Source organism: Cryptomeria japonica, chromosome 3 (genome assembly GCF_030272615.1).
Source record: "Cryptomeria japonica chromosome 3, Sugi_1.0, whole genome shotgun sequence".
NCBI classification, from domain to species: domain Eukaryota; kingdom Viridiplantae; phylum Streptophyta; class Pinopsida; order Cupressales; family Cupressaceae; genus Cryptomeria; species Cryptomeria japonica.
The window spans coordinates 531,090,319-531,103,650 of record NC_081407.1 but is presented as its reverse complement, the minus strand read 5'-3'; the positions used below and the strand labels follow the sequence as shown (position 1 = coordinate 531,103,650).

The following is a 13,332-nucleotide window of genomic DNA, read 5'->3' as shown; positions in this document are numbered from 1 at the left end:
TGATTTGCAATCTTTGTGCTGCAAGTATTTGAGGTTAATATAAATTAGAATAAATATTCTTTTGAGAGGATTTGTAAGTGCAGATTTTGTGAGAAATAGCTGAGTCTTTGAGTTTATACTACTTCCCATTGTTTTATGTAAAAAAGAATAAGATATTTCAGTCTTTGACCTGTTATAATTTGTTCTTGATAGCATTAGTATAGAAAAGGGTAGATAGGACTTCATATAATCAAGACTTTGAGCTTGATATTGATGTCTTGTCCCACAGGAAGTGACGGAAGTCTTTGAGCTTTTAGAAAACTTCATTTCCTTTCTCTCATTTCATTTCAAAAAGTTGTTACTGTTGTTTTATGATAAATTGCTATCACTTTTCTGTGAAGAGAAAAGGATATTGGCTTTCTTGAAAGAAGAAGAAAGATTGCTGCCCGATCCCATTTTATTTTTAAAGTTGTAGTTAGATAGGGGGAGCCTTCCCTTAATTAAGAGAGTTTTACTCACACACTATGGTTGAAACCACAATTTTGTATATTTCCCCAAGTGTACAAAATTTTCAACCAACATGTCGGATTCATAACGCTTCCCACTCAAAATCCTCAAGATGTGTCAAAAGGCCATAGAAGAAGTATACAAAAGAATTTCACAAGCTTCAAAAGAAGTAGATGATATTTAAAATCTTATCAGAGAGTCAGCTCAAGGGGTATGTAATGTCCCCATTTGGGGTTTGCCTTTGGTTTAGTCCTGAGACCACAATTTTGACTTGAAGTGAGAGTTGTAATATGATAATAAACATATTTTTATCAGAACTGAATACATTTTATCATAATTTTTAACTTAAAATTCTAAGAGCAGTTTGGAGGATAGAACTTACCTTGGTAGTTTTTCTGATTTGAGTACTTGAAACATATTCCACCTTGTTGTGAATTTTTGCTGCTTGTCTAAGCCCTTCATATTAGATTAAAAATAAAATAAAATCTTCCCCAAATCTTCTATAAGGTCTTCCAATTCTTAGCACAAGATAACCGAAATAACCTCTTTCAAAGGTTTGCCATAATCTCCCAAAATGACTCCCCTTAAAATTGGTGTATATAATCCATCTCTACCCCCGCTTTACTTATCAAAACGATCCTTTATATATTCTCTATCTCTTAGAGACGTGCCTGTTAGAGTAGACATTTCTTATAGAAAGGTTGTGATTTAACATTTATGACTTTTCTAAATTAAAATAATTTAAACAATCTTCACTTGCTCCTTGTAATTGTACCTTAACATCCTCACTTACAAATCGTATATTTCAACCATAGACACGCATTTCAGAATTACAATTCTTATCGAATCATAATGAATACACACATTATCGTTGCTGTTCATTATCATGTATTTCTTTATATTAGTTGGCCTGATTACATACAATCATCTATTCAATGTTTCCTTTGTAAATTGCAGCATACAAATGCTTACCAACTACTTATGGGATCAGCTAGCATATTAATGTATTCTGCGATTCAATCTTCTTATTGACGACAACTCCATCTCTACAATCTTTCCATCTCTTTGGGAGCATCCTCTTCTAGTTGGCAGTTTTAAGCATCAATCCGCCACCTCTCATATAGATTAACAAATCAGTCTTATTAAATCGATATTCAAATTAGATTGCCACTATGCGAATTTGGCAATATAGAGACTTAAGATAGATGATCACTGACTGTCCTGGTAAAGTCCATCTACTTCTTTGTGAATCTCTACATTTTCTTTGGTCAATCGGATACCATTTGATCATCAAATTCTAATCAGTCACCTTAATGTTCGCAAAGTCTAAGTCATTAAGCACTTTGTTGTATTGTTTCCCCTCTTATCGTATAATTGAGACATTGTATTAATACCCATTGTTGTCTTCTCCAATCCCCCTGTTCCTCATAATGATTCGCTGGACCTCTTAATACATGTGTTGCTGATGTGATGGGCTGTATGGGAAGACGTGTCTCCTTATTTCCAACAGTTTTTTTTTTGTTTAGGAATAACTAAGGTTCGTAGCCTCTTAAATATTATGGCTAACAAAGCCTTATTAAATATTATTATTAATAAATATTTATTAATGTCAGTCAAATATTATTATGTCTTCATATTTAATCGTACCTTTCCTTGTATGTTTTTGTTGCAAAGGCAGACAAATCTGACATGCATCAGATTTGGTCTGCCACTATGTTTATTTAATAATTATTTAATAGTAATTAATAGTGATTGCAAATTAATATTTTATTTAATAATTTATTATTATAGAGATAAATGGTTATTCATTATTTTATAATATATTGTTGATAGAAATAAATGATTGATTAATCAGTACTAAATAAATGTTTTGATATTTAATTTAATTCAATTTTTATGTTTATTCTTTTATATTTTAGTTTTATTATCATTATTTATTATTAAATTATATTTCAAAGTGGGGACATCACAAGGTCATCCAACAAAAAATAAGGTTCTGGTGCAGGAGCACCACCTATGAAGGCGTGGATCAAGGTCATGTCGATTGTCAACTAGTCTAGGATGAATGTAATGAGACCCCATGGGTCATTGATGTAATCAGTGTAATAGGAGTGTGACAAGTTTTGTCCAAATGTGGGTCAAATTGTCACTTAGGGTCTTGTAGAGCAATTTGGGTCAATAAGGGTCACAATGGTCTGAATTGTGAGACCAAGTGACCAAAGGGTTATTTGAGTCATTTATTATGAAATCAAATCATATGTGATAACTTTAGGGTCCTAAGGTAGTCCGGAGTCTAAGTTGGTTAAAAGTTGCAAAAGTTGTCCATTCGTTGTCATGACAATTTTGCAACTTTGGTTGGTTTTGTACTCCAACAGTTAGTTCACTTAAAAATCAGTTTGAGATGGTTGTGGTCGTTGGGGAAGAACCTATAAAGGTCCCAAAGACCGAAATATGTAAGGTTGTTGTAGTTGGAGCATAGTACAAGCATCAAATTGTTGGAAATTCTGAGAACCGTTTGAGTTTTTGTTGATTCCGCATTGAAGGTGGATTGGCAAGCATGATTATGATATAGATCCTGAAACTATAGTGACTTACCTTTCTTTTGCAAGTGGTTTGAAGTTTTGAAGTGATCTCTGTTCTGTTTGGCAAGCAATACTTTACCGGGTGGTCTGAAACCCTTAAAACCCTAGGTTTTGACAAATGTAATGGACTTTGGCCTATCAATTCTCAGTCAAGAATCTCAAAGTTACCCCAAGTTTCCGGGACGGGGACGGTAGGGGACGGCGGGACGCGTTTCCGGGACGGCAAATTTTTTTGCCAAATTTGGGGATGGCGGGGGATGGCAAAGGGGACGGCTATATAAAATATAGGAAAAATTTAAAATATATAAGAAAATTTCAAAATTCTAAATGTTCATATGAAAACATGGATAAAGCATGAATACATACGTTATATTCATATGAAAACAATAAAACATGGATATAGCATGTGTATGATACTATGAAAAGTTGAAAACATTTTAGAATGTAAATTCTGAACATACAACATTGTTAATACTCAATAGACAATATGCAATTATGCATTCATAAATCAGAATTTCAATTCATTCACATTGTCAATATGCATATCAATAGACTCGGAGGTTAAATTTTCCCTACTTCTATCGACACAATTTCCCCCCATATTTTTCAACGGGGGTTTGGGGGCAGCACCCCCAAGGTGGGGTCAAGGGGTATCGCCCCTTGCGCGCTCCCTTATTCTTTAATAAAGGCATTGGCTGTTATTTTTCTATTGACTCGCCGAGTTTGGCAATTTTCTAATCTCTGTGTCAAAATGCCCAAAGGCTACACTGCTGCCATATAGTTTCATTGTCAAAATTATGAATTAAATTTAAAGTTTAATTAATGTTATCTTTTAATTTTTTTTATTTTTAATAACAATTTGAATTAATAAGGGGCCTATATTAGAAAATTTAAATAAAAAATTGAAAATACAACTTTTTTTATTTTTTTAATATTTTTTAAGGGCCTTAGATATGGGGGACGTCTGGCCGTCCCAGCCGTCCCCAGCCATCCCCAAGACGTACGGACATCCCCCAGAGCTAGGGCAGGTGTCCCCCTGTTTCGAGGCCGTCCCCAAGTCCCCGAAACATCCCCGGGATGGGGACGGGGGTTTTCGAATCGGGGACGCGTCCCTGGGTAACTCTGAAGAATCTTGAAACTGTGGAATATGATAGGCCTCTGTATGATAAGTCAGAATCTAGTGCATAAAGGTTGCTCCAACATTTTGGTGTGTTTGATAAAGAATTTTTAGGTCTGGCATCATCATGTGACAGACCGGTTGAATGAGGACAGTACGTGTGAATTGAGTTGGAGAGCACAGGGAAGGGGTTTGGATGTTGTAGAAGAGTGTTTTGGAGGTTGATATAACATTCCATGGTCCGAGAAAGTCATCAACCAGGAGGATCATACAAGATTTTGGAAGGTGTCCAATCAAGAAGGCCTAATAGCCCTATTAGGTCAATTGGTGCAGTATAGGTTGGGATATCTGCAAATCGGCTTGGAACCCGAAAGTGAGATATTGTTGAGAACTCCCAAAAGGGTGTCAGGAAATACAATTTGTTTGTCTAGATCCTTTCGTAATCAAAAGTTATTACCCGATTACCCCAAAAGGAGGCCTAATTGCAATTAGGTCTATCTATGAGCAAGTGAGTCAATATTGATGGTACGAAGAGTCTAGACCATGAAATCCTATTTCATTTGTGTCAAGAGGTTGTGAGAACACCCCTCCAAGGGTTGTTGTGTTGAATTGGTCAAGTGGGCCCTTCAAACCCCTAAATCCTAGTAGTAGCCCACTCATGTAAGCAAAGGTGTGTGTAGTCACTCAAGACTTGTGAGTGTCTTGTTGTTTGGAAGGGGACATATTGGAGCCTTTGAGTCTCCCAAGGTATTGTTGAATGACATTGAACTATAGATTGATTTGGTGTTGTGTAGGATCCTTTGGTAGTAGGATTTTGGTTGAGTTGTGAACCTTAGAGGTTGATTGGTTCAAGGATTATCCTTTCAGTCTAATATCTCCTCATCATGTTCCCAAGAAAAACAAGGAATAGTTGATCAAGAAAATAAATCACTGGAAGTAGAGAAATCTCCGTGAGATTATAGTGATAACCTCGTTGGGCCGATGGACACTCGTTGGCAACGAGGCTCTATCCAAGATGCTTTTGGAGTTAAGACAAACTACGCAACACGCCATGATGGAACCGAAGAGTCGTCTTGTTCTTATGAAACGGAAATGAACACATTTGCACACACTTGTAATTGGAGGATGAAGTGTCTTGATACAATTTAGGATTCCCCTTCCTTTTTTAGTACCCTTCTTAGCCAGCAAGTAGGCTAAAATTAATTTGGGATTTCAGGTTTGAAATGGGTTTTATCTTTGGAATGTTCAGGAACATTCCCCACATGGAGTCGCCAGATGTTGTCACGTTCTTCGCAAGTATAGAGTTAGGAGTTTTTCAGAGGGTTTTTCTATAGTCTTCAGGTCAGTTGGACCAATTATGATCAAATGAGCATTTTGACATCTCAAAAGTACTAAGGCAAACCAAAGGACGAAAAACGCAAATGCTTAGGACCAATTCTGACAACTTCCTTTTTTTGTGGGATTCTACTTTTTTGCTTTTATCTTTTTCATTTTTGGCACTTTGGGACCAATCCGGGAGGCAGTTTTTTGCCTACTTTTTGCTTTTTCAGCTTTTTTGAAAGATGACCTAGGATTGGGTCATTTAGGTCATGGCAGTAAGGTTCCTGTCTTTGAAATGTAAAGTTTGTATCTCCAAGGTAGAAAAGGAAGGAAAAATCTCCAAGCAAGGTGTTGATCCAGAAAGTTCTGGATGAACATGACAATGAACAAAAATTTCACTAAGTGTTTATGGCAAAGATGAAATGGCATAAAGAAGAATGTCCTAAAGCATGGTGAACTCCTCCCATCATGGAGAAAGAAATGTCTTGACACATGCCTAAGTTCGCCACCATGGAGAAAGAAATGGCTTCGCAACACATGAAGTCCGCCACCATGGAGAAGGAAGTGTCTTGTGCCATGCTAAAGTCCACCCAAGAAAGGTTGGAGATGTCTCAACCACACATGAACTCCGCCAAGCACTTAGCCAAAATGGCTTGGTAACACATGAAGTCTGCCAAGGTCAAGAAAAGAATGGCTTGCCAACAAGTGAATTCCACCTAGGAAAGGTTGGATATGTCCCAACAACAAATGAATTCCACCAAGCCTTGTGAGGGAATGTCTTAGGCCATGAAGAAATCTGCCAAGACATGAAGAAGAAACATCCTAACCAATAGCCAAGTCCTCCCTAGGTGGATAGATAAAAAAGTTTGGCCAAGCATGAAAATCAAGGAGAATTTCGCCCAACACTTGGGAAAAATTTTCAACATATGCCAAGTTCGCCCAAGAGAGAGAATATAGGGAAGATTCCTTCCCAACACATCAGCTTACATAGACAAGATGAAGATAAAATTGGTTGTGTAAAGTGGCGCTAAGGGAGAAAAATGGAATATTCTTTTAGAGTCTTCTAGAAGGATCAAGTCACCATCTTTAGGAGAGAAAAACATAAAGCTTCTAAAGAAGTTCGAACTTCTTAGCCATATATTCACTTCAACCTTTCATTTCACTTTCATTCCTTCTCAAGTTCGAAAGTTGAAGAGCTCTCTCCATCAAATTGAAGAAGAGAGAAAATATTTGAAGAAGAACAAGAAAATTTCTAAGTAGAAGAAAGAATCGGTCAAAGGTTTTCATCTTCTTTCAGAAGTAAAGAAAGATTTTCCATCAAGTTTTTAATGATGGAATTTAATAGTGTTTACTTACAACAAAAAGTAGAGCCATCAACATTAAATTGATGCAATGTTAATGTTCATGTCTGCTGTGAAATGGACGAGGTTGTAGCAGCTCAGATTGACAGCGCAGCAGTCCAAATCTGTTGAAAAAGGAGTGCCACTGCCAATACTAAGGCTAGATTTGTAAGGGAATCTTGAAGGAGTGGGGAAACAACTGATAGGCACTGAAAATGTCCTGAAAAACCCTGCACGGATATGTTATCAATTTGCCGGTCCAGGTGTGGCACAACAGTTCACATGCCGCTGAATATGACAGCAATAAATGATATTGTAGTAGCATATGGAATTGCCACTGATCTAAAAATGCATATGGGAGTTCATCTAACTGATCTTTCTCCAAGTGTAAATGAAATTATAGCATTAAAAGAGTGCTTGACGCCTCCAATGACAATAATAGGTTAAAAAAATAAGGCAATCAACATGATAGTTCCACAAATCCTGTACTAGACCCAGTGTCTCGAAAAAAAAATCTCCCAAATGCATACTATCAAGGAACTCTAGTGAAGATAGCAGAACAATGGGCTAAGAAACATCCTAATATATCCCCCTAGTTTAATAGCCAAAAGAGCACCTACAAGCAAACTGCTCCTCAGTGAGCCAAGAAAATACACACTATCAACTTGTGTAATATGGTGGCATGTATCAACTTCCATCTAGTGAAATCAAACCCTCAACTAGCTAAGAGGAATCCTCAGGCCATGTGAACAATTATATTGACGATTGTCAAGATGGTAGATGGGAAACAATAACAATTAATAAAAAATGCTATTACCAGTTAGTGGTAACTTCTTTTTTATTGGTGGTTATAGATATGCAAAAATTGTAAGTACTCTTCTCAAATGTATAATATAGTGTACCAGTTAGTGGTAACTTCTTTTTTATTGTTAGTTATAGATATGCAAAAATTGTAAGTACTCCTCTCAAATGTATAATATAGTGTCTCTTGTATGTATTAAAATCGTTTTCATCTACTAAGATCATTTTCAGTCATGTTTTCTGCTACAAAAATAAAACAGAGACTCCTATAAATGAATAAGAAAATACACACAAAATTTACATTTGTAAGAGTTACTATTTTTTATGCTATGCTTGAGAATACCAACCTTCCAAATTTGAATCCTTCATGTTGACTTCACCTTGATTGAACTGCTGTCCCAATTTCTTTGTTTCTTCAACCACTTTAACTGTTGAAAAATGTATTTGCAATGAAGCACAATCCATTATAATCAAAGTTCTACAATCAATTATTATACTTATCAAGAATACATTCCTTTCAAATTAACACCATAACAACAATGCTTGTTTATTGAACATGCTGCCATGTGTTACAATTTTATTAGTAATCTAGAATTCTTTACTAAATTTTGCATCAAGATTGTGCTTTACCATCAGATAAGAAATATGCATCAATACATTCATAAGATACCAACCTCTTGGAAAAATTGGACATTCACGAACTCCTTTGTGGAGAAATCCTTTCTTTGTTAATGGGATCTCTTTCTGTTCATTATTTATGCCCAGAGAACATGGTTCCTTTTCAATGGTATCATAAATCTCAACAAGAGAACTATCAAATTCTAGGCTTTTACCAATTTCCACTTCCTCATTATTCCTTAGGAACCTATAATCCAAAAGCTTTCCAAAATCGTCATATAAGAGAACCTGAGAGTTCATATTAAGTCCAATGTCCAAGTAAGTTTATAGCATAAATTTCAATAACTCGCCAATTTTTACCATTTTTACTAGATTCAAGTTTGTAAATCAACAATGAATATGTTCTAAATTAAACATGCATATAACTTTGATCAGATCATTAACCATAAATTAATATACACAAACATTCTAAACTAATTACAACTAACATAAATTGTGAGTTAGCTTTTAAATTTCCTACTTTAAATGGTGAGAATCGCATACCCATGCCCTTTCCCCTTATGTTTTGTTCCCAAGGTGACTAGGCTGTCCTTTATGTATCAACTAGTGTATAAGATGGTGTATTGTGCATGGAAGTTGACAAATAACACTATCCAATTCCAAGCCCATTGCTATTCATCCCTAAAAACTGATCCCAATCTCTAAATCTACTGTCCGCTGCCCGAGTTTGGGTCCACAAGTGTAGAATTGATCTTCAGAATCTCCACATCCACATATCTGAACCCTAAATTTTAAATTTTAAACCCATGCATACATTTTCACTAGCAGTTGTGAGCTGATTAAAGTGCAAGTTATTCCAAATTGCACACTAGGATGGTGTATTTAGGGACAAACATTAATTCGAATAAATTATCTAAGGATTTATCCAAGAGAGAGAAACATCGATTGAGAACATCTAGAACTCTGTTGTAAATGGACAAAATGGATACCACAATTGCATCATCATCCTAAGATGCATGCTACATGCTTGCTTATTGTTCAAGTTTGGTTCATCACTGTTGAATCAGTCCATCCAGGAGTTCAACCAAGGAGAACATAACCCTCACAATTCAGCAGATTTCCCAAAGGTGTTTCTCAACACTGCATGTTCCTTATCAGATTCAGAGCATATAAACGGAGGCGAAAACATTCCAAACAGTAGAATTCAGCCAGATCAGATCTGTGAGTTACAGTATCAACTCCGCACACGAGTTCAAGTCCTCACTCACATAGATCACCTCCACACTCACAGAAGTGTAGTAAAGAGTTTTACAGTCAGATTTCCAGGTTAGTGACAGTCATCTAACAGGTTCTAAAATTATGGTATCATGACAAATAGACTTCTGACATCTTCACAGTGATATCACCAAATTCAGAGCTAAGTACCCATGCATTTAATTTAGTTAATTTCCACATTTACTAGGGCATTTACCACAATATCTGATGTCAGTCCCAACTTGTTTATCTAGGTTAATTGTTATTTTCTTGCTTTACGTAATCTATTAATCATATAATAATTTATAATTATGCAAGTGGTTTATTTACTTTTACATTTTTTTTTTATAACTTAGTCTAATCCCAATGATTGTACTCTAACTTAGTCGGATCAAGCATTTCTATTAATATAGAGTCCAAATTATAAGAGCAAGAAAATAGGCATTTGCAATAACTAATCATAAAGACAGTAGGATAGAGAGGGCAAAAAAGAATCAAGTTTGCATCCAATGGGGAGGGCAGGCAATGCAGAGCTGAGAAAGTTTCCAAGAAAGCACTTCAAGAGAGCTCTTGGCTATCTACACAAGAACATTTCTACCCAGGAATAAATTGGCTCAACTATACATTTTCTCTCAGGAGACCAAAACAAACTTGGATGTATTTAAGATGAGAAGCATATTTGAAGCAGAGAACCAGCATGAGGGAAGAAAGAAAAAGAAACATATAAAATTATAAATGATAAAAGTCACCAGAGGAGAAATGGGAACCTCAGGCATAGCAGAGCAGCAACAGGGAGCAGCTCCAGGCACTTCACCTGCTGCTTCTCCTGCCCAGGTAGCCCATGCAAAAGTTCCAATTATTGAACTCTAGGCCCAGTGAACGATTAGTACATAGCTTCTTTTCTAGATATATTTAGAGGCTTTTTTACCTAATAATGGTTTGAAAATTACTGCAAGGCATGTTGACTGCAAAGCTCTTGCCTGTAGTATATAGGTTATGTTTAGTAGAATAAGGCAGCGGATGTTGATATAATCTCCCAGGTTTTCTAAGTATATTTCCAACACTCAATGTTGTTTTGTGGCAAGTAATGTCTTGCTTTTTCTTTAATACAGGAGGGACCCATTCAGCTCTCATTTTACCAATCAAAAAATAATAATCGAGTTACAGCGCAATTTAAGAAAATATGTAAGTATCAAAAACAAAAGGTACATTCCTTTTCTATATAAAAGTAATAAAGCCTGAAATAACAGAAGGTTAGCTCAAATCACTTTCCATCTTGGTATTATATCAAATAGAGAAAAAAAAAATTGGCTCAAAAATTATTCGTCAAAAAGCCAAGAAAATTCTTTAACACAAATTCTACATGTCTTGCAGAACGAAGACATCTAAAATGCATGTCATTTATAAGTACTTATGTGTCTAGCAGAAGACATGTAATTCATTACAGATTTCATGTGTTGTTAGCATAGTGTAAATCCTATTGCCAAAGTGACAAAACTCTTCATGCTACTGCCATCAATCCTGAAATCCAACAGTTGCCCTTTCACTTACATTTGTAACTAGAATAACCACCCCACTTCAGCCTCCTTAGGTAAGAAGGTTGTTGCTTGCACGTTGTTGACTCAGACATTGGCCTTCTGGTTCAATGATTCCATTTGAGGGCTTCATCTGCAACTTCCACCATTATGAGAAGATTTTTCTATGCATGGCATTCTGTGTTAGAATGACTATAACTCATATGCTTGTCACACCATTTACCAATCTTGGATAATTTGTTCTTGTTCGAAGGCAATGCCTTCTTTAGTAAGTTTGTTGAATCGCCCTTGACCTTTGTTTGAACTCCTCCTCAATTGTTATTGCATAGTCATGGGCCTCCCCCATTGTTTTGATCTTGATAAACTTCAATCTGGATTCGATTACATGACAAAGGTTGTGTGCAATTTGAGGATTTCAGATTGCTTTGACTCAAACAATGCATAAAGATCATGGAAGATGTCAATATAGACTTGCATTGATTGGGCGTTTCCCAAATGTAATTATGACCACTACATGTACCAATCAGCGTAAACATCTTCAAGATAAAGCTCATCCTTTTAAGGCTTCTAGGAATTGCTCGCATCTTGATTCAGACTTGCCATCTAACTATTCCTCTTCCTAAAGTGCTTGCACTTGTTGCCACTCTTGACAAACGAGGAAACCTTTAGAGAGCAATCTTGATATTTTCCTCATTGATAAAATCCTTCATGGAAAAGTGAGATTCAATATGATCAACCTAATTATCCACAAAATTTGCATCAATCTTACCCTCAATTGTTGGCACATCCAAGTTTACCTAAAACCTACAAGGGGCTCAATAGCCAAAAGCTCTACTTGATGATGGGGCCAATGGAACCACCCTTAAAGGACCTCTACAAATTGCTTGAATAGAAATTTTTGTGGATCCATAAGTGCTTCTTCAATCTTGCTCTTCATCACCGCAAGTATCTCCTCTTGCATTGGTTTGGCCATTTTGGAATAGGTCAGCAAGCAATCTAATGGATCCCAAGGTCTGATGATGAGGCTCAAATTATCTTACCACATACAGAAGGACATCAAAGATACAAAGAAAAACACTATAATACCATTGATCCAAGTCCCAAGGTTAGTGTCCTAGTGTACAACTTTGTAGATTGAAATACAACTAAGTTATGGCATCATTAGACAATTAAACTAAACAAAGACAAAGATATAGAACTAAACAAAGAATGTATTTTTTATTCATCTCTATTTTGTATATGGCATACCCTTGAAAAAGGTGTATGGCTATTTATCTTCTTCCTGTTGACTTTTCTATTGATTACCTAAACTACATTACAATATATTTATATATGGTTTACAATGATTTATCTCATGGAAATCAAACGCTACCAGGAAGTTGAAACCTCTCCTTGAGATGTGGAACAATTTCCTTGATTGGTTTCTCATCCCCAATAGTTGCGTTGTAACTGTTAGTTTTCAGATCAGAAATGAAAAATAAGCAGAAATACAACACAGATCAATGAACACAGAAAATTACCCTGGGAAAACCCTCCTACTTGAGGGAGAAAAACCCAGCAAAAAATGATCTCTTATATATCAGATGAATACGTGCAGAACCTGCATTTAAATCAGGCCCTAGACAAGGTCGCGTCTAATACAATGAATGGAGACACTTCTCCTTAAAGCGAAACACAAATGATTACACTTCTTTTAGAATCAGATCTGCTGCTAGGAGGTGAACTGCTGCTGCTGAAGGAGATGCGAATTGAAGTGAATGAATTTAATTGTCAAATGAGAGGACTCTATCCTCTTTAAATACAAAACTAAGCGACCTCCTTTCGAGGTCGGCTCTAGAAAAATATAAATACTATTTAAAAATAAAGGCCAACCTGCCTTTAACAAGATATATTTAGGAGAAAATATCTCCTGCCGCTACAACACTAACACTTCCTCTTAGCTAGGGAGGTATTTTCCAAATATCCTCGTCATGGAGTCTCTCAACATGACGCCCATAATGGCTACACCCATTTATGGAAAACCACATCTCAGTGTCAGAGATGTACAAGAGTTCATCATGGAGTCTCTCAACATGATGTCCACAATGGCTACACCCATTTGTGGTAAACACATCTCAGTCTCAGAGATGTACAAGGGTTCCTCACGGAGTCTCTCAACGTGATGTCCACAATGGCTACTCCCATTTGTGGAAAGAAACACATCTCAGTCTCAGAGATGTACAAGGGCTTTCATATCATATTTCTCAGAGAAATATACATTATGACAAATCTTAATGATG

The 13,332-nt window shown here is 36.2% G+C and overlaps 1 protein-coding gene across 4 annotated transcripts in view; it reads right to left on the bottom strand.

Moving 5' to 3' along the window:
• LOC131075078 (uncharacterized) overlaps positions 1-13,332 on the bottom strand; it is a 257,750-nt gene that overhangs the window by 213,138 nt on the left and 31,280 nt on the right. For all 4 annotated transcript variants that reach the window (XR_009113168.2, XM_058011888.2, XM_058011887.2 and 1 more), the window contains exons 3-4: positions 8,321-8,552; positions 7,994-8,074 (exon numbers count right to left, since the gene is read on the bottom strand). Coding sequence is in view for 3 of the 4 variants with exons in the window: in XM_058011888.2 (XP_057867871.2) it covers positions 7,994-8,074; positions 8,321-8,552 (313 nt within the window). In the remaining variant the exon portion in view is untranslated. The remainder of the gene's footprint in view (positions 1-7,993; positions 8,075-8,320; positions 8,553-13,332) is intronic.